Source organism: Dunckerocampus dactyliophorus, chromosome 13, assembly GCF_027744805.1.
Source record: "Dunckerocampus dactyliophorus isolate RoL2022-P2 chromosome 13, RoL_Ddac_1.1, whole genome shotgun sequence".
In the NCBI taxonomy this organism is placed as follows: Eukaryota; Metazoa; Chordata; class Actinopteri; order Syngnathiformes; family Syngnathidae; genus Dunckerocampus; species Dunckerocampus dactyliophorus.
In genome coordinates, this window is record NC_072831.1 from 13,018,683 (window position 1) to 13,040,977 (window position 22,295).

The following is a 22,295-nucleotide window of genomic DNA, read 5'->3' on the forward strand; positions in this document are numbered from 1 at the left end:
TGTCTTTGACTAATATTTAAATTAGTTTGATGATCTGAAACACTGAAGTGTGACAAACATGCAAAAAAAAAAAAAGAAATCAGAAAGGGGGCAAACACTTTTTCACACCACTGTTTAATTTTAATACTCTTAGAGCCTGATCTATGAAAGGTTTGCACATATAAAAACGTGCAAACTTGTGTGCGCAAAGCTGATCTACTAACAGGGTGCACTGAGGTCTGCATCTGTCAAATGAGCAAAATAGCACTGGCAATCCATTTTGTGTGTTGACCCCATGAATATGCAGAATACAGTATATGTTGATTATCAGAATGCACAAAATACTGAGAGGAGGAGGTGCAGATGTAATCATTTAGCACACACAATATGGTTTATCAATTCTGAAACCTGTTTGCGGTCTGTGCTTTTGTGTTATTTTAGCATGTTTGGAAGGCCGGTGCAAACTGGCACAGCGTTACAATGACAGACGACGGAGAGACAGATCTGGACTGTCAAAAATAAAAATAGTAGAGACATCATCTATCCAGCAATGTCATACAACATTCCAGAGCTACTGGAAGGAATGATTTGGAGCCTGTTATACAAAGGAGCCTTATCATATCTGCTCTAAAAAACTCCTTGCAACACTGCATTTTCTTGCGTCAGGATCATTCCAGTGCAATTATGTGCAGTGATGGGAGGCAGGTGAGGCAGAGCGTCAGCAGTCATGATAAAAAATAAAAAATTAATATTAATTATTAATATTTGTCAATTGAACTGTATTCTAGCTGTGTTTTAGGGATGAGTCCAATTATTTTTAAACATTTTCTTAAGCAAAAATCGCTGGATTTGCACATTTCCTGATGAAGTGATGCTGCCGCGAGCGTGACTACATACTGTCACACTGCAGTCTGTGTTGGATCAGTTTTGCAAAATGTAATTTTGCAGAAACATTTATTATACACCATGAGTTTCTACAGCCCATGTAAAGTCTTTCATGTAAGTGTGACATCATTATTCTTGCTAATCGGACAATAAAATACATGTCATACAGGAGACTGTACCTCTGCATCCTGAAAGTGTTAGGTGTGCATGAGCTGTAATGTGCTTGTCACTGCCGTCTTTCCATAGAGGAAAAGCCAGTGTGTTTTTTTTGGCTAGCAGCAGCTTTAGCTAGCAGAAAGTCAAACGCAGATCACCTCCAACTCGCCCACTAATAGCATGTGCAATTTTTATGTTTGGTCATGCAATTTAGTGCTTATTTGGGCTCCTAGTAGATCAGGCCCTTATAGTTGGTTTAATTAAAAAATGCATTGATGAATCATTGAATATTTCACCTCCTCCTGGAGTGGGACAAGCGTGAATCTCACAGTTGTCGCCCCAGCCGGCGCCCACAGTGCAGCAGCACTCCTGCTTTGTGGTGTTGCGAGACAAGACGTTGTCACAAAAATTGGCGTCGTTTACATTGTAGTAACACTCCTTCCTCTCCTCAGTTGTAGGGGCCGCAGGAGAAGGGGCTTTTGAGTCGGTACCAGCTGAAGGAAGACACACAAAAAGGACAAGTGAGGTCAGAGGGTGGTCACGGAATGGAACACACCAAAATTCATACATTTTGGAATTCAACCAAGTGTTCTCATGACACATACTGTATGCTTATTGTATCCAGCAGTACCTACAGTATATAACACCGTATGTGAGGAGAGCATTCCTCTCCATTATGTGTCTGTCAGGTTGTGTAGTTTTCCTTCATTTTAGTTTATTTTGGTTTTATAATACTTTTTTTTTCAAATCTCTCTTACATTGCTTAGTTTTTGCATTGTTATTGTCTGTTGGGTATATTCTTAAATTTATTATGCCACTGATTGATGAACTTGATTTTCCTCGGAACCTTGCATGCCCCTGTGTTCAAATGAAGAATGTTTCAAACATTGCCTATACAGTTAATAAAGGTTTTTATGATACTGACAGTTTGAGCCTGGGACGAGTTCTTTCACTTCCCATTATTTCCTATAGGAAAAACGAGGTATGCTTTGGATGTGCCACTGTATAAGTGCCAAGGATCATGCAAGAAAAGTGGTGAAGTAGTAAAGTGGCCTTACGAGCCAATATGCCTGCCTGCCTCCTAGCAGGTGGTGTATTACCCTGGCCCACCACTGCTCAGCCAAAAGGCATGGGCTCAGGCATTTTGCCCATAAGCTGCTGGCTTAGCCAAATGGAAACACTGGCATGTGAGTCAACACAACATTCACGTTCACATGATTGATTAACACACGTCGAAAGCAAACAGTGGAATGTGGCAAAAAGGTACACAGAGGCATAGCTGGGGTTTAGTGCCCAGGCAGGAGGAAAAACAACCCTGTCGAGGGCACGCCGCTTAATAATGTAAATACACCCTATTCCTGTACACAGACCAAGCTAGGGAGGCGATGATGTTTCCATGACTCAAAGTGCTTTCTCTGAAATCACAATGCCCCACGCTGCCATGATGTTATCTTAGAAGAGATGTCGACAGCGTCGATTACCAGTAGGTACAGTCCATCATTGTTTGTCTTGGTGGGAAAGTAGGTCTGCAGTAACTCCCTCGGGGAGTTTGCTTGGCTCTACTGAAGAAGTTACAGCATCAATTGTCTGGGGGATTAGACTCATCCAAATATTGCACGCCGTCCAGCCAACCTCAACAAAACAAATGGAAGCAGCCAGGTCAAAAAGATACACTTAGAGATGTGGAGTAGGTCACGTCCACCTAGTCACCCTTGTTGTTTGGATAATGACACACGGCTCATTAAATGAGGGAAAACTCAGTCTCCCGCCGATGCGACGCAGAATTAAGTCCTGTGAGGCACTGTGGGCGCAGGCGGCGTTCTCTTACCCAGGGAGCGGCACCGGCTGGTGATGGGATCAAATTCCTCATTGTCGTTGGGGCAGATGCACAGGAAGCTGCCATCGAAGTTCTCACACAGGGCCTCTCCGCACAGCGCCAAGCTCATCTCACACTCATTTACGTCTGAGAGAGGCGGCAGGGAAGAGGTCGATAGGTCAGTAAAGGATGAGGCATGTACACAATGGCATGTGCTCCACAAGTATCATGTCAGTGGAAGTCCGTTATTTGTGGAAAAACAAAATACCTAAATAATCACATTAGTTGCAATCAAGGCCATACCTGTATACTTTGCATATACTGTATATATTCATGATATACATCAACCTGTGCTAATGTATACACTGTTCAGCTAAAAACAGCTGAGCATTAAAGATAATGCTCATCAGGCCACCAGCAATGCAGTGGAATATCCATACATGAACATCCTAAAGTTTATATTGTGTGGAATTCACCCACCATTTGTAGGATTGATATACCTCAAAAGTTGCACAAAAACGGGGACGACCGCAGAGCGAGGCTTCAGTTCAGTGAGCATGCAAGCATGCAAATTGACATGAAAGTTTAAAGTGTTAGTGCAGCCTACGTGTCTTATATTAACATTATGTATACTGTACAGTCGCCCCTTTTTATCGTGGTTAATTGGTTGGTGAATTTCCACCAAGTGGGATTCAATATTAATAAATTGAACATTTTCATTGTTTTTCTTAAAACCATTATTACAGTAGAGCCCTGTAGCCACGAAATAACACCCCTATAGTCACCTTTACACTCCTATTATTCTCTTGGCTTCATCAAACAGTGACCTTCAACTCTCACTGGATCAGTTCGCAGCCGAGTTTGAAGCGGCTGGGATGAGAATCAGCACCTCCAAGTCTAAGTCCATGGTTCTCGCTCGGTAAAGGGTGGAGTGCCATCTCCGGGTCGGGGATGACATCCTGCCCTAATTGGAGGAGTTTAAGTACCTCGGGGTCTTGTCCACGAGTGAGGGAAGTATGGAACTCGAGATCAACAGGCGGATTGGTGCGGCGTCTGCAGTGACGTGGACTCTGCATCGGTCCATTGTGGTAAAGAGGGAGTTGAGCCCAAAGGCAAAGCTCTCAATTTACCGGTCGATCTACGTTCCTACCCTCAACTATGGTCATGAACTTTGGGTAGTGACGCAAAGGACAAGATTTTCTCCGTAGGGTGGCTGGGCTCTCCCTAAGAGATAACGTGAGAAGCACTGTTATCCAGGAGAAACTCGGAGTACAACCGCTGCTCCTCGCAACTATTCCGCCTATAAAGCCTCCAACAACAATGCCCCATTTACATAATGTGACCTGCATATTAACCAAGCTACAGCAATATTGTTATTATTATTGTTATTAACATTGTTATGCTGAAGAACTACTTCACTGGTGTAGTCACACCTTTCCACAACACACCGACTAGCTAGCGACTAGCTTCACCTGACACTTGCTCAGAGAGCCGCAACACAACACCGCAGGCCACTAACAAAAGGTAACGCTACACATTGGAGTTGCCGCCAGTGCTGCTGTGTTTTTGTTCCTGAGTTTGGACAAGTTAATATTTGGTGTAGTGCTCGTTTCTATGTTGCTATGTAAAAATCAATGCACCCAGGAAAGAAGTTCCCGTAATGCTTACAATGACCAAAGTATGGCAAAATACTTTACATATTACATGTTATCATGAATGTGTCTGTTACTACATGGTTACAGCATGTATATAAAACGCTAAACCGTTGTTGGAGGTTTTTGGAGGAGTTTTAATAGCGGGCTTTGTAGGCAGAATAGGTGTGTCCCATTACGTGCATTAATTACCTCCCTCTTTTTAGCTGTTTTTATATCTTTAGATCGCACAGAAAAGAGAAAGACGTGTGTTATTGTCTCACATAATGGTGGACGATAATTGGCAAAAGTTTTAAAAAGTGGCATTTTCTTTTCAGAGTTGGCGGTTTGACTCTGGAACTGATTATGTAAATCCTAATTGATCCCTATGGGAAATATTGGTTGGAAATTACAACAAATGGTCACAAAGCATATTGTATTGGACTCCACCGTACTTGTCGAATTGATTCAAGTGCAGTGCAGTAACATACCGACACATTTGCTGGGGTCTCCGTGTGGGTTTGTGTAGCCTCGATCGCACTGGCAGCGGTAGGAGCCGTCGGTGTTCTCGCAAAAGCCGTGGCTCCCGCAGATGGTTTCGTTGAGGCACTCGTCTACATCTGAAGGGTAGAACACCAAGTTATTATTGGCAATGTCAGAGCAGAAACAACATGTACTGTTTTTCCAATCTGCTTCTGTCAACTCAATCTCTCTTTTATGAAATATAACTCACTTCTAATTCAATTCCAATTAGACTTCAATAACAAGTGAAAGGATAAATGAGTTATATATTAGCATGGTAAATATACAAGCGCTTGCTAGCACACACATACACTTGATAAAATTAATATATAGATTTTTTACCACTATATTTCTACATGCTAACTGTTAAATCACTATTATATTGTAGTACAGGATACAAGTGTTAATGGTCGTCTTTAAAGTGTCATACATAACCACACATACAGCCAACGTCGCGCTAGGGTGCTCGGAGATGTTTAAGAGTGGAATAGCACCAATGCAGCCAGGACAGGCCATCCAGGATGCGCTGCCGTGGTGACCAAGACCACATGAAGATGTCAAAGACCCCCTTTCCTTGACCCGAGGGGGGGGCAGTGACAGTATAAGGATGATTCTAAGCTGAAAGTGGGCACACATCTTTGGAAAGAGCCATGAGAAGTTGAGATGAAACTTCTGAAATTGTGGCCGCCTGAAATTGTATCTTTTTGCTTCAATCAATCACACTGTAAAATAAATCTAAGACGGTGAATCTGAAATTGACAGATGCTTGATGAGTTTTGTTTTGGCAATGAAAAAGTTCCGCGCTAACACAAGCCAAACCACATGCTTTCTAACATGTCAAAGACGGTGGACATACAGTATGTATTATACAGTTCACTGACAGGGTTTTCAAACACCAGTGTTTGTAAGTTAATTCCAGGAAACTATGTAAAATTATATGTTTTAAGTAAATCCAGAGGGGTTGTCAGCAAACAAGGGCACACAGTGGAGACTTGCAAGATTTGTTAAACCTGGACCACCAGAATGTGCCCTATTTAGTGTATGAATAACACTGCACTTAAATGTACATATACAGTATCTCACGAAAGTGAAAACTCCCCTCACATTCCAGCAAGCATTTTATTATATCTTCCCAAGTGACAGTACTATAGAAACAAAACGTGAATATAAAGTCAGCTAACAGCTTGTACAGCAGTACAGATTTATTATCCTCTGAAATTATGTCAACACACAGCCATTATTGTCTAAATAGCTGACAACAAAAGTGAGTACACCTCACAGTGACACTGGCAGAGCTGGTGGATGCGACACACACTTGCGCTCCTCCACGATCCCTACTTCTGTTTGAGGATGACCCCCAGGTGCTCAATTGGGTTCAGGTTTGAAGACATACCTGACCACAACATCACCTTCACCTTGGGAGGTTTGTTTGGGCTCGTTATCAAATTGGAAAACTGCTATGCTGCTCAGTTTCCCAAGGGAGGCGATCATGCAGTGTCACAGTACATGTTGATGTTTCAATCATTGAACCGCGGCTCCCCAGTGCCGGCAGCACTCATGCAGTCCCAGACCATCATACAGTCAAGCTACTGTGCTTGACTGTATGCAAGACACAATTATCTTGCTACTTACTTTTGTTGCAGGCTTTTTAGTAATTCAATAATGGCTGTGCGCTTAGCCTTTTTTAGTGAATAATAAATAGTATACAGTATACTGCTATACAAGCTGTACACTGTACTCTGTAGTATTGTCCCCTTCAAAAGGTATACTGTAATAAAAATGTTTGCTAGAATGTGAGCAGTGTACTCACTTTGGTGAGATACTGTACATCATATGAATAGAGTTGTTGTGGCAACTAAACGCGTAAAGAGACAACATCTTTGACAGACAGCTCATTTAGGGAACATTAAAGTGACTTTAGAAAGTAAATAACGCAAGTCATTGTTGTGCCTTCTTATTTTGGGAATGTTACAAAATATTACAGTCAGCATCTGGAATGTTGTGCTTTTGGTGAAATTCAGCGAAATATGTGAGTGTGTGCTGGCTAGCTGGCAGCGCAAAACTGAGGATGAAGAGGATGAAGCCAAACCACTTGTGACTCCCTCAAGAGGAAAAGCGTAATCTAAGAGTGATGTCAGTAACTTGTCATGAAAATGCCTTCCTACTTACAGGAGATCCTATAATAGCTTTGATGCCATTTTTCAATAATTGAGAACAATAATGCATCTTATTGTGCACTGTTTTAGAGATTGCTATTACAAACATCTTGTTGTTTTTGTGTATGTTAGTAAGTGGAGCTTCAAAAGGAATCCTGGGGTTTTATTATTTATGGTGTTGATTACAAATTCTGCTATTCAACTTCACTGTTTCTTATTAAGGTCAGATGTGATTATTTTTAGTATTTACAATGAAGCGTGAGGTTAAAATTAGAGAAAACGCCACACTGTTTTACTTTCAGCATACTTTCTGTTGACTTTCTTCTTTGGTAACCACCCCCTGTGAGCACTGCAGTCTAAGAGTTTCCATGACTAATGGTAACTAGGCTTAGAAAACAGGAAGGCATTTTACAAAGAAAAATGCTGTCCATAAAACCACAACAGTGCCTGTACTCGCCTCATGCTTTAATCAATTACAATAAACATATTAAGCCCTTGTGTGCCTCACTCTGAAGACATGTGATCCCAATATCACAAGTTTTATTCTAACCCCGTGGACTCATAAGGCTGTCTCCATTGAATAAATGAAGAAAATGGGCCAAAAACCCATTTGATTCGAGCACAGCGCTTGGCCTGCTTCCTGTTTCCCCTGTCCAGCACAGACAACCACTTTCACAGGCTTACTGCAAGGCTCATCCTCACTTAGAGACTTCTACAACATCAGACAGGGAGTAGACACTCCCACATGCTCATAAAACATAGATAAACCTGTGTCTTCCTTTCACAGGAAACCCTGAGAGGGAACTAAATTGCTGGAATACACGTGTGGGCTGAAATGACTACAAGATGCGAGGGAATCGCCAGGATTTTGCCATCATACAGCTTAGGAAGCACATTTGGGGCAGATTTTAAGATACTGGAGGTGACTTCTCTCTTGACACATACAAAACCTTATGATAGCCCTAATGTTTGTAATTGCACACCATGTTACAAAAGTGAGGATACTCCCTTCCCTTTCAGTAACTTATAGCATCTTCTCAAGGAACCTGGATGTCCTCTGAACATAAGTCAAGTGAGTACACCTCAAAGATGTACAAATTGTGTCCAAAGTGTCAAAATTTAGTGTGTGCACCATTATTATGTAGCACTGTCTTAATCCTCTTGGACATGGAATTGTTGCAAAGTTTGTGGTGGGAATCCTCTTCCACTCCTCCATGATAACACTACTGCTGGAGCTTATGGATGTTAAACACATTGTACTCCTCCATTTTCCTTCTGCTTGAGGATGTCCTACACTGCACTTGTCATCTTGGAGTGGTGTTTGGGCTCATTATCATGTTGGAAAACTGCCATGCAGCCCGGTTTCCCAAGAGAGGGGATGATGCTTTGCTTCAAAATGTCACAGTATATGTTTGAATTCATGTTGCAATGAACCTTAGCTCCCCAGTGCCAGCAGCACTAATGCAGCCCCAGACCATGATGCTGCTACCACCATACTTGACTTTAGGAAACACTTGTGTTGCCAGCTATTTAGACAATACAGTGTGTTGACTCATTTTCAGTGGATAGTACTACTCTATAGGAGTAACATACAGGTGGTCCTCTGTTTATATCAGAAAACTCAACTGTACTCTCTGCATGCAGTCGTCCTCTTCTGCCTGCACCAACACAAACACAGTCAGGACTCATGTCATATTCACAGACATTCGGAAATCACAAAACGCTTTCATGTAATTCTTTTATTTATAGTTTTATTACTGTATTTTATGTCCCTAATGTGTTCTGTGTACAGTGTGAATGACTTAGGAGTTAATTAACAATAAATTAGCTGTAAGAGCCGACAGCAAAACTCCATTTACATCACAGTCTAGGAACAGAACTCGCACATAATCTGAGGACCACCTGTATTGTTAAATCTGACATATTTCAGAATTTTTGATTCAGCAACATTAAATTGTAGAAGTATATTTAGTACCTCAGGAAGTAAGGTAAAGTGGATTAAGGAATGTGTCAACAACATAATTTTGGGAGGTCTGAAAGGAATGGCGATGGAAGCACCATACATTAGTAATGTATAAAATCAGAATTGGCCACAGGCAGCTTCTCATTCATGTGTAGCATGGAACAAAACCACATGCAATCACGGCATCATCCCAGAGAGGAATCAACGCATCAGGACCTCAGTTATTTTTATGAGCAATGTGTTTTTTTCTCCAAATGTTCTGACAATATTGTACTTAGTAGTAGCATCCATTACTAATGTGTCTACATCCAGAAAGAAGGTCACACTAATCATAGCAGTAATATTTTTTGGCGGAAAAACGATGCGAACCAGTGGGACGTGAGGTTTCCTTTCTTAAATCTTTCCATGTCGTAATCAGTTCAGTCAGGACTCATGCACAAGTGTAAATTGCCTGCAGGGAAGAAATGAGGCAGGGGGAGAAGGTGAGGAGTTCAGCTTCCTATGGAGGTGATGAGGTTGAGGGATAAAAAGGAGCAAAAAGGCACCGACCTCCACTATCTTAACGCTGTGTGCCATGTGTTAATCTGGAGCACATGGAAGCCGCCTGTAACACTAATACACGTAGCAGGCAGTGACTGTCTAAAACCCACACTTCCCCTATATTCTTTGGGCAACCCCGAGCTTGATTGAACCCATATGTCGACGTTATTTCACACACATGGGCAAGAATGAGAATGATGACATATTAAGGGAATTCGCTTTAACAGTCATTACGTCTCCTATCTGGGCATAACCACAACCGATCACAGTAATCTGTACCTTAGTATATGAAGGGGAAAAAATCTGCAATGAAACACATACACACACAGTCTTTACTTTTCTGTACGCTTACTGTGGCGGAAGGTTGGCATGGTTTTGACCGCATACAATTTCCGCCCCTTGGCAAGTCTTATTACAGGCAAGGCATGTAGCTTGAGGGCATTTAGTGTTATGTGTTTGATACTAAATTAAACCTTCAAACAATGTCACATAGACATGGATGCATAGTTCTACTTTCACATGTGCACAACAACGCTTATAACGCAGTTGTGGTCCACATGCCTAAATTGCATGAAAAAAAAGACTCTTTCCCCCCTTTTTGTATTATGATCACTAAATCTAAAAGAGGAGAGCTTGCACAGCCAAAGACAACTACTGTGGCTTCAAAAATAAAACAACGCCCTGTTAAGAAACTACACATGAGAGTTTGAAGGATTGATCATTTTTACAAGCTGACCAAAATAACCTGAGCATTTGAGGTGGAATGACGAAAGCAGGATAGGCTGTCATTGTCCCTAAAAAAGCCTCTGATCGTGACCAAGAAATATCCCAAAGTTCAAACAGAAGGTGCTGAAATAGGCTGATGGAGAGATCGTGCCTAACATCTACCATGAATCAATGTGATCTTGTCTTTCTGTCAGCAAAAGACCAATGCTTCTTTTCCATGTTTGTTTCTATAATGTTAAAAGTTGACCACACAGAATTAGGGGTGCTCCGTTCAGTGTTTTATAAGACATAAAAAATATCTGGAGAATGACGAGTCATGCGAGTCATGCCAGTCGAAATGATCAGATATTATGTTGGCTTGTCGGCAGCGGTCACTTCTGGTCACGTGACGGCGACAGTTCAATGGTGTCATTGCTTTCAGAAAGTAGTGGTTTCCTTATCTACATTGCAACGACACAGAAACGTTGCCAGATTTTCCCACTCCGGAAGCCATTTAAAAAAAAATGTAGGCCACCCCAGAACGCCCCTGCCGTGTGGATGAAAGGCTGAAACGATAAAATACTTCACTCTTTCGACGTGAACAAGTTCTTGTGTGGACAGGCCCTCAAACGGGAGACATGTTTGTTTAGGTTAGTCACACGCCTGCGCAGTATGAAGGAAAGAGAGAGGGGGACACTACGTTGCACACAGCAATCTCTACAGGCGGCAATAGTGTGTCACAGGTGATCGGTTTTTGTGATCCGCATTGAAAGGCATTAATCGGAATATGCCAATCACATACTTTTCCAAGGAAATCGGAGCACCACCACACTGAAGGATGCTACATTGGGTTTTAAATACCGTCATTTTCCAGACTACAGCTACCTGTATATTAGGCGCACCCACTAAATATAAAGACAAAAAAAGATTTGTACATATAAAGGCCGCACCTGTCTATAAGCAGCGGGTGTCCGCGTCGTAACATGGGATATTTAGTAGCGGTGGGGGAATTAATCGATTCTTAGATGCATTGCAATGCTGACATTGACGATTATTATGTCAATAATCGATGCTGACGGAACAAAAAAAAAAAACAGAACAAAAAGACGGAAAGCAGTAGTGCCGCCCGGACAGCTGATGGTGGTGCACCTAAGTGTAATGGGCGCCACACACGGGAGGCGACTAACAACTGCGATTGAAAAAAACTCATCGCCAACGCGTAGCAAACCCTGCACACAGGCTCCCACGGTTTTGATTGTCAGATGTGGAGCGACTTTGGGAGTGTGAAAGTAGTTCAGAGGAGGAAAAGCGTCCGGTGTTGATCGAGTACTCTCGCTAGTGCCGGATCTTGCTAGTAATGAAGATAAACTTACATAAATGTCCGTTTTCAATATGTTTACTCTGGCGGCGACGAGTTCCCATGCCACTGCTTTTTTCTTTATATCTCTATATTCTTTTTTTAGAAATGTCAAATAGCTCAGATAAATTGATCTGTTTCATGTTTATTTTAATTGTGGATCATTACAAATATGCTTTGTTTTAGTTGTACACAGTGAGTCAAAATAAATTATATATTGAAAAAAATTATGCTGGACTATTGATCACAAAAACAATGCATCAAGATGCATTGATAATCGTGGCCTCTCAATCGTAATCGCATTGAATCGTGAGGTGGCCAGATATTCCCAACCCTAATATTTAGTACGCAGAAAGATGTTACCCAGAAAGATTTTTTAAATTTTTGATTAAATAAATGCTTTTTCTAAACAGCGCCGAACCGTAGCAATAGCCTACAAGAAAAGCCATTCATCGCCGTCCTCCTCCTCCTCCTGGGAACTAAAGCCATGACAGTCGTCCTCTTTTTCACAATTGAACAGCCTCATAATTCTTTCGTCACACACTTTGTCAGTCTCTCTCCCTTTCGTTGTCACTATCAGCCTCTTTCATGTTAGGTTAATTGGAGACTCTAAATTGTCCATAAGTATGAATGTGAGTGTGAATCGTTGTTTGTCTATATGTGCCCTGTGATTGGTTGGCGGCCAGTCCAGGATGTACTTTGCCTCTCATCCAAAGTCAGCTGGGATAGGCTCTAGCATACCCCAGCGACCCAAATGAGGATAAGCGGCATAGAAAGTAGATGCACAAGATGGAAGATGGTTTTATTCTAACATTTTTTTGCTCTGTGACATCTCAAGAGTACTTGAATTTAAAAGCCCAGAATTTGGGCTGGTTATTGTACTAACTTTAGCACTCAAGGTACAGTATTTACAAATAATGCATGTAACAATAGTGAATGCACACCGCCAGCCAATAACATCGACAGCTTCCATCTGTGTGCAGACAGCATCATTCCATTTGGATGCTCTCAGCCCGCTTTCCCCTTTTTGCTTGTCGTTGTCCAATGACTCTTTGGATCCCGTCTTAGGATGAGATAAATGCTTGGCCCTTTTATCTCTCAAAAAACTCATAAGCTGGTTTGTTGTTCTAAGCTGAGAGCAACAAAGATGAATCCTGTGCTTGAGAAGTGAGCAAAATCCAACAGGTTGCGCAAGAAACCCAAATATCACAAACCCGAGTTGTCTTTGCCAGTAAACACACAAGACTCAGTGTACTCTGGATGTCATGGAGATGTGTCTATTGTAGTTGGACAGCTTTGGGCTCCAGATGTAGCAAACGCACAAACAAAGCCAGCTAAACTGGGTGAATTGGAACCTGCTTCCACAGGGAGACCAGCGGAGGTATGCAATCATCTAAGCTGACAATCCTGTCAGCAAATCAAAAGTGATGATCAGGTTTCACCATGTCTTCATCAGTCACACTCCAGACTGTTGCAGGCTACCAGCATCACGGCTCTTATGTGCCCCAGTTCCAAAGGACACCTTTCCATCCCCAATTGTCTCCTGTGTCAAAGCTTCAGCTTTGTTTTGTCTGAAAGGCAAAAAGCTACAGCACCTTCATTTGATTATTATTAAAGATTGATTCATTTTGAAATACCCTTCACGGAATGCAGCAATACCATTCTGAATGTTCTGAACCCCTGTTTACATGTCAAAGTTGTATTGAGAAGAATAATGCTGCCCAGGGAAGTTTTTCTACAGTGCAAAGTTCAACTTCCCTACTGTGTTGCCTGCACTATTATTTTTCTGACAAATACACCACATGGTGGCGCTGTCATTAAATGCCAAAGTTTGACCCCATAAGTCGGACTGACTTGAAATTTCTTACACAGATCAATGTGCTCTACAAAATACCCAATGTAACCTTAGGGTGTTTAGCCGAATCACCGTGAAATTTGTGACCACCTTTAGTGGACCACAACGTTTGCGGGCTAAGATAGTAATTCCCATACGTCACTGATGTTTTCTCTAATGATGATAAAAGCTTGCGAATATCTGTATTGCATGTATGCTAGCGTGTCTTCCAAAGCATTTAAAAATGAAGACACATCTTTTGAGCAGTACAACCTACCAATGATATATACATCACTTTGTGTCCTTATTTCTTGATATGTGGCTTCTGCAGTGTGTCTACCACCACATTTTAGGTACCTGACCACTATGGTTGGTAACAAGCAGAAGGCTGCCATGAAGTGATCCAGTATGGACAACTTACAGACCAAGCAGCGCTCATAAGTTTAGCCTGGAACAAATGGTAAATTACAAAGGTGGGACTCTCAGAACATATGTAGGCTCTTTTGCTTCCGTCAGAAATGCCTCGAATTGGCCTGTCTTTTCTCAAATACAGTAAATTGTGTCCCCTATTTCTTTAACTACATGTGGTTTGACCACTAACCGCAGTCTGTGGCGTCTTCTCCCTCAAGGCCAGGCTGGCAGCCCATAAAGCAGCGGTAGGAGCCAATAGTGTTCTCACAGCGCCAGGTACCACACACTGAGCTTCCAAACTCTTTGCACTCATTCAGGTCTGCAGATAGAGGGAAAGTGGTTGGTTAAAAAAGGGCATAAACAAGGGCACAAATGCAGCCACATGTGATCCCCCCCATCCCCACCCCACACACAGACACAGCTATCCCCCTCATTGGCTCCTTTGCTTCCAGTGTGGTGGCTGTGCAGCTGGAGTCGTCCAGGAAGCCTGTGGTGTAGCTGTCCTCAGTGAACGCAGCAGGCAAGAGGAATGGCCAAAAACAATATTATCACAGCAATCAAAGAACTTGTGAAGGAGCTAAAGGCAGAGGCTCCACAGGGAGAAATGGCTCCTGCTCACAAAGGGGTCATTCACACTTCTCCTTAGGGGAAAGACACTTGCAGGCCTCCAGCCATGTCATCAAGGAATCCTTATGGAAGAACGCTGGAAGAATGGCTTGGACACTTCACACTGGCTTCAAAAATTTGTCATGGTCAAGTTTGATATTCTAAGCTTGATTCTAAATGTAGCATAAGATCAAATATTTAAAACTGGCATAGGCACTAAAGTATTGGACTATATTGAAAATGGAACTTTTGATTGATTCATTGATTGACCAGTGATTATGTACAGTATGTATGTGTGTATGTGGGAGTTTTTGACCATTCATACAGAAGAATATTTTTGGTTGTGGGATTGAGGTCACGGCTTTAGTCAAACAAACGAGGGTCTCCTGTATTTACTTATCTGCATGTTGATTCTGGTAACTGTAAGGAGACCACTTTATGCAAGAGACTGAGGGCAGCAAGAAAATGGAGAGTTGTAGCAAAGAGGAGTAATACTGCAGCATCCAGAGGAGACAGCTAGTTGACTAATGACAGGCCAGTGGTGACTTATATCATCCATATGATATCAACACAGCTGATCAGGTAGTAGCGATAGCACCTCGTTGTACCTCCTTTTGCCAATGGAAAAATGACTTGTCCATATAAAATATCAGGTTACCCATGGATATAGTATTCAATGCAACAGTCTTACCTTCACAATCCGCAGTGTCCTCACTGTACTTGAAGCCAGCTTCGCATAAGCATATGAAAGAGCCATCAGTGTTGACGCATTGGCCCCGGACGCACACGTTGTCTTTTCTGCACTCGTCAACATCTAAATTAGAGAAATGGGGGTAAAGAGAGGGTGGATCAAGATTTGGAACAAACTGACACACAAAGAGTCCACAGGGAATGCTCCTTGTTTTTCACAAGTATTACAAAGTGAATTGTGCAATCAACAAGCGTCTCTCTGAACATAAGAATTGTTGAACATTTGGAGCCAGTGACAGTATACTGGCAAACAGGAAGGAAAGAGGGGGAAAATATCTACCTCAAGCACTGACTCATAAAAGTTAATGGATGCTACATGCCGGATTAGCATAGAATGAATGGTGGATAACTGCAGCATTACAGCAACTACTGCAATAGGGAGGCGAGGAAGAGGTCTGTTTTCCAAACTTTTAATATGTCAACGGCTTGAGAATTTACTGTAATATAAAGCACTAGCTGCCTTGTAATTACAACACTTTATGTCAGTGCAACGTTGCTGCAACGTCTATTTACCGTTCTCACCACATCCCCAAGAAACCCAATGTTGAAGGATTTTTTTGATGCAAAATGAACGAATGAATGAACGTATGTGACAACTTCTGATTAATAAGATAATCAGTGTCCAGAATTTGTTGTGGCAGGCAGCCAAAGTACCTGATGAAGGCTGGTCAGCCTGCATACCAAGTGTCCTAAGCCTCAGTGGGAGTGTGTCCTTAGGCAAAAGACTGAGACTTAGTTAGTTAATCTCACTCACTACACAGGGCTGTGCTAGCAAATACAAGGGCTTGGACCATGAGACCAACCCATCCCCACAGGAGTCTTCCCTGCCAGGCATCCTGTCATTTATCTAACTTTTCACCTCTTACTGTATTGGCAAGACACACCAGAAATAACACCGATTCAATTCTGACATTCCACTCAAAATCCTTAAAAATTATTTTGACAGTAAATTTGTTGAAAAGAGAAGCTTGTCCTCCATAACTGATGACCAGGCAACATTATTCCCCCCAGGGCTATGACCAGTGGGTGCGGCGGGACTGAACAAACACAAGGTGATGATGCTATGGGCAATTCAAACAGAATGGTTGCCTGGATACTCAGATCTGGCCCTTGCAAACAACTCATATATTGGGCATACTCCAAAGTAGCCTAAAAGTTCTTCAACCAAACACTATGTTCCAGTAATAAAGTCAATACAAAGATACTGTGTGTTACTGCACCTTGGCACCCAGTCTGCCCCTCAAGGGTGTCATATCCGTCAGGGCAGACACACATGTAGGATCCTTGACTATTCAGACACTGTCCTTCTCCACATATTCCCACCACGGTCAAACACTCGTCGATATCTGTGACAGATGAGCATAAATGTATACTTTCTATGACAGCAACAAGAAGGGAAGTTAAATGTTCTACTTTAAGGCCTAAGGTGGCACACCGGTGAGTGTATACCTCTGCAAGAGGTCCCATCGATCATCTCCAGCCCAGCAGGGCAGGAGCAACTGTAGGATCCAATGGTGTTGGTGCACTGACCTCCCACACATAGGCCTGTGTCATCACATTCATTCATATCTGCGTTGAAACACAAACACACACGTCATGATGATGACACACTATGTTTGACTTTGCCAAGTTTTGTCATCTTTATGAAGTCCTTCCATTTCCAATTAGCGCTTTATTACGCACTGTTTGAAAATACTTGGAAACTAACATTTTTTTCATCCCAGACAATTACTGAAGGAATTTGTGAATGACAAATGAAATAAATGGTTTACCAAGCAGATTACAGTTTGGTATTGGTATGCAGCTTTGCGGCTGGGAAGCCCTGCGTTAAAAAACGACAGAAGCACCGACACAGGACTCTCCATATAGAAAGGCTCAAGTAGAGATCCAGAATATACTTACTGTGAAGCAACAGTGCTACCCATTTGGTCCAACATGCTGCTTTTATTTAGTTATGAAGTTGCAATATTTAGCTTTATTTAGGCTTTCCTGATTGGCTGAGAAAATGAAATGATTCCACGGACTTGTGAGGTTTGCAGGGAACACAAAACTTCAGTTTGTAATGATGTTACAACAGTACTATAAGGTAATGTGTCCTTAATAGTTTATGGCCGGCAAACTTGAGAAAAATCTATGATGTACCTCATATGCTTTCTCCACAGTTGCTTTTGAAATTCTGGGTTTTCACCCCATGTATAAGCACACCGCTTCACGGAAGACAGCTTTGCAAAACAAAACCTGGGTATTTGCCATCCGTCCGAGAGTTACAGACGCGGGAGCTGTAAGTTTGATCATTTCGTTTTTCTTAGCATGACAGCCTGTTAAAATGCGAGAGTCACTCATGTACATATGCTAGTGTAACGTTTGTGTCCTCCTTTCTTTAATGTTATGTTGTTGTATGTGATACATGACACCTATTAGGTTGAGCAAGTGCAAAGGTACAAGTGCACAATAGTGCTTGCGGTATTCACAGAGACAGAGACAGAGACAGAGACAGAGACAGAGACAGGCATGGACAAACACATTTCATTAACATCACTTAAAGCAATTTTAAACCGTTTAAATGCCGGTAACAAGGCTAGATTTTGGGCAACACATTTTGAATATACGACTAAAAAATATTATAACATGGGACACTTGAGTAACCACATGCAGTAGACCTCCGCTATTTACAGGGGTTACAACTGAGACCATCCGCGAATAGCAAATACACGCGAGTAATGGAGACGCCATGAAAATATCGCTATAAAAACGCCTGGATTATGCTGCTGCATCGAGGCCCAACCAAACGCTATGTGGGCTCGCTCCTCTCCCTCCAAACTCTCCTGCTAGCTTGATGTTAACATTCTCCAATTTTTGGTCAACATTTGCAATAAAAGTGATTGTTGTAATTATTAGATTAGATCCAGCTCCAACACCCTTCCCATCTCTCTTCATTTCCAATTTCCATTGTTTGCTTGCGACAAAGGAAGCTACCAAGCTAAATGGAATGAGGCTCACGGTCTAGCCCAGGGGTCGGCAACCTTCACTATCAAATGAGCCATTTTGCCTCCTCTTCCACTAAAGAAAAATAGTCTGGAGCCAAAAAGGAATCTGTCTGTGCATCATTAAACATTCTGTTTTTGCCTGTTTCTTTCTTGTATTCAAGGTTAGCTTACCGCGATGGGAAAAAGATGTCTCTCGCATGTCTCACCTAACGCAGGCAGGCACACACCGAGTCCACCACCCTTTCCCTTGCTCATCCAATCTCAGCCGCGATGTAGTCACAACCTTACAGACATTTTTTAATACTGTATAGTTATTATATTTTATTATTTATTACACTATTTTAAAAAATGTGCATTTTCCCCACTCACAAATATTGGAGATTTGCGCGGGGAGCGAAAACAAGGAGAAAGAGTCGCATGCGGCTCCAGAGCCTGGTTGTCAGGCTAGCACTACAACCGCGCCATCTCCAGCTCCCTCTAAAGAGGCTGGCGGTGGTACACTGCTAACCAAACCGCTGCCACGTCCTGGCTATTTGTCCAAGAAAATGCGCCTACATAATCCACATTGCTTGCATGTTGTAATTCTACTTACGATCATATATGTACTTGTTTTCAACTTGCTGCACGTTGGCTGGACTGTAACAAAATTGACTTTGGAAGCTAGTGCTTTCGAAGCCACACAGGGCGCCACCATCTTGCATTGACATCTCGTCATTATGTGACACATACTGAAGTTACTGTATGGGTTATTTTTCTCAAGTTGCCGCTCCACATGCTGAAATCCACTGCCGCCCCCCATGGCACCACTTTTCCCTCTTTGTCCGCTTTGAAAACTGCTGCTTTCGTAGAAACTGAAACCAGTTCCACATATACAAGTCACAGGGCAGCATAACTGGAAATGGCAACACACCTTCACACGAGAGACCATTTGGTGCCAAAGTGAAGCCGGGATCACAGGCCATACAGGAGAAGGATCCCTCTGTGTTGGTGCAAATGCCTGTGGGACACACACCTGGGGTCTGGCACTCATTTATATCTGAAAGACACAGGGAGAAAAAGTTCATTTTAGGTAAAGAATCCCATAGCTGCTCTATCTTTGCTGTCTGTTCATATTATTAACGACACAGTGAGTTTTAGCCTGAGTGCTTGACATACAGTACAGTAAGTAAATCTCTCTGAATTACGCCGCACAGACAGTGCTTTATTAAAACAGGCGCAAAAATAAGTACGCAAGATGATGGCCGACTCCAAAATAGCAAGATCTTACAGGTGGAGCATAATTTCTGTATACACAAACAGTCACTGGGATCGCGCTTTTATGAACGCTAACAATTCCATGGCTGAGTACGGATTGTATTTTCTGGGGGGGAAATAATGTGGGCCATCGTTAAGTGATTGCTTCATCTTGCCTTTGGGTGAACAGCAGGGGTTCCACATTGTGAGCTTACTGAGGAAGGATGTGCTCTGGTTGACTTGATTTCAAATTGAGGCTTTAAATTTTCCATCATATTATTTAAATCCTATCAGAGGCTCACTTGGACCTGAGGTTGTTTTGCAAAACTTTTTCCCAGCGCAAAGACACACATTGGTGGGGGATCTTCCTCTCAGGCTAGATCCCCACTTCCATTAAAATACACACAGCGCAGTATATGTGGATAACTGAGGTCATATTTTTATTTAATAATCATCCGGTTTTCTCATTCTCATGAAGTCACCGCAAAGCTAACGTCCCTGGGTTGGGCAAAGTAGATGTTTTATTTCATTGATCTCATAAATGTATGTCATGATATAGTACTGGGTACTGTAACATTTGTCTGTAATCATGTTCAGGGACTTTAGCAGTCTTATTCTGTTGTAGCCTAGATCTGCTTAAATCATGACTCAATCTGCTCATTTTTATTTTTTTAAATATTACTTGTGATGGTAGAATTTTTCTGTGAATGTGATGAACTTCTGTTTCTATGCCAGTGTTGATTGAGCAGAGTCCCAGAGGAGTTCTGTCATAGCGTGAATGTAGTGAATCAGCAGCACCTCTCTTCTGGCACACATTTTGCTTCAACACGTGATAAATCAACAATCAATTCCACACAATTTCGGAGCAATCAATCAATTATTATGCCCATTCTGAGTAAGTACACAGGTTATTTTACCCTCACAGCCATAACCGTCCTCAGACAGTTGCATTCCGGTTCCACAGCTCCTGCAGGTATAAGATCCCAGGGTGTTTGAGCATAGCTGGCCCGGGCACACGTTAACTGCCAAGCATTCATCCACATCTGCACACAAATACGTGTACACATCATAACCCAGACTGCCATCTCTGGCTTGAAACAAAGACATCCTGTTGCATTAAATTACCGAAATCAAAAGTCAGTGAAGCAAGGAAATAGAAAATGTCAACACCTGTATCTTTCTAGTTGAGATATCTGCAGCATAGTTGACATCATGCGCTATTTACAGACTGGTGTGTCATTGTTTTGAGCAAGAGTTAAATAATCCGTGCTAGAGGCAGTGTGGTTGATCAGCCAGCTGTGATGTGATGTCTGAGAGATGAGACATGGGCTAACCTGAACCAGAGAATATCAGGCAAACCCAACGTAGACAAACATCTGCGTGCAAATAAACAAACATGCAACGAGCCAGCGTCAAGACAGCCAAAAGTCTCACCATCACACTGCCGTCCATCCACAGAGATTGTGAAACCGGGTTGACAGCTGACACATGTGAAGGAACCCTCTGTGTTTGTACATGTTCCCTGGGGGCATGTAGTGGGCAGCGCACATTCGTCAACGTCTGGCACAAAACAGAACAGGATATTAGATCTTCACTGGCGAACAAGAGGAATCTTGGCAGCCAACTAAAACACCTAATTCACTATGAGAGGTCCTCTCCAGTTTGATAAGACTCATGAATGCGTGGATCCATTTAAGATGAGTGCTGAGTAACCAACCTTCACAGAGCTCTCCGTCATATGACACTCTGTACCCTGTGGGGCAGTTCTCGCAGGTGTAGGAGCCCTCTGAGTTTAGACAGATTCCATTGGCACATGTCGACAGGGACTGGCACTCGTCAATATCTGGGCGGAACACATACACAACATGTGTGAAACTCAAATAAATGTGAAAGGACCTGCAGTGGCAGAATTCAATGAGTTTTAGTTTGTTTTGTCACAGTGCCTAGTATGTGTCAGAAGAGATTTGAAAAGAACAAATGGTTTTCTATGAATGAGGAACATAGTTAGGGCTTGAACATACCTTCACACCTCCGTCGATCCTGAGACACTCTGTAACCGGCCTTACATCTGGTGCAGGTGTACGACCCTGCTGTGTTGGCGCACACGCCACCGAGACACCAGTCACCCTGTGCACACTCGTCCACATCTGGAAACGCACACACATTCAATTTGCCAGAAAAAAACGTCACAATTGGTCAATAGTTGCACTTCAGTAGACACTCAAATTATGTGGACGTCAACAACATCACTACATGCATTCCAATGTCTGGCAGACATAACAACACACCTATTGGTGCCATAAAGTTCACCATCAAAAAACAACGGAGCATCGCGACGTCTTAAGCATGTTGTCTGAAACAAATAAGCCATGCCATATCATACCAACTCAAGGGAGTGCAGACCGCTCCAAGCCTTAAACTAGGGGGAGCGGGTCGCAGCTTGCTTTGTATCGGCCCGTAGCATTTTGTGAAAATAAAATTAGGACAAAAAAAAAAACTAAAAAAACAAAGGCGCAAAAATGCATAAGGTAACGGAATGTTAAGACTATAAACAGTAATAATAATATGATTTGTCACTTATAACACAACGTTTTGTCTTTATATTGGTGTCTTTATTAACCTTTTTCTAAATGAAAACTACCAAAAAGGCCCCCTGCATCCTTTAGTGTTTCAGCATGTGGCTTTCAGTGGAAAATGCCTGGACACCCCTGCTTCAAACATTGGTCAATGTGTGGACAACTACAATCTCAAATCTTTATGCCTA

At 42.3% G+C, this 22,295-nt stretch overlaps 1 protein-coding gene across 4 annotated transcripts in view; it reads right to left on the reverse strand.

Moving 5' to 3' along the window:
- LOC129192067 (latent-transforming growth factor beta-binding protein 2-like) overlaps positions 1 to 22,295 on the reverse strand; it is a 128,897-nt gene that overhangs the window by 10,376 nt on the left and 96,226 nt on the right. For 2 of the 4 annotated variants that reach the window (XR_008573341.1, XM_054795556.1), the window contains exons 23-34: positions 21,553 to 21,678; positions 21,249 to 21,374; positions 20,966 to 21,091; positions 20,449 to 20,574; positions 19,209 to 19,334; positions 16,761 to 16,880; positions 16,532 to 16,657; positions 15,253 to 15,375; positions 14,146 to 14,274; positions 4,959 to 5,087; positions 2,849 to 2,983; positions 1,317 to 1,514 (exon numbers count right to left, since the gene is read on the reverse strand). Coding sequence is in view for 3 of the 4 variants with exons in the window: in XM_054795556.1 (XP_054651531.1) it covers positions 1,317 to 1,514; positions 2,849 to 2,983; positions 4,959 to 5,087; positions 14,146 to 14,274; positions 15,253 to 15,375; positions 16,532 to 16,657; positions 16,761 to 16,880; positions 19,209 to 19,334; positions 20,449 to 20,574; positions 20,966 to 21,091; positions 21,249 to 21,374; positions 21,553 to 21,678 (1,590 nt within the window). In the remaining variant the exon portion in view is untranslated. The remainder of the gene's footprint in view (positions 1 to 1,316; positions 1,515 to 2,848; positions 2,984 to 4,958; positions 5,088 to 14,145; positions 14,275 to 15,252; positions 15,376 to 16,531; positions 16,658 to 16,760; positions 16,881 to 19,208; positions 19,335 to 20,448; positions 20,575 to 20,965; positions 21,092 to 21,248; positions 21,375 to 21,552; positions 21,679 to 22,295) is intronic. The other 2 variants (XM_054795557.1, XM_054795558.1) reach the window with 2 other exon arrangements.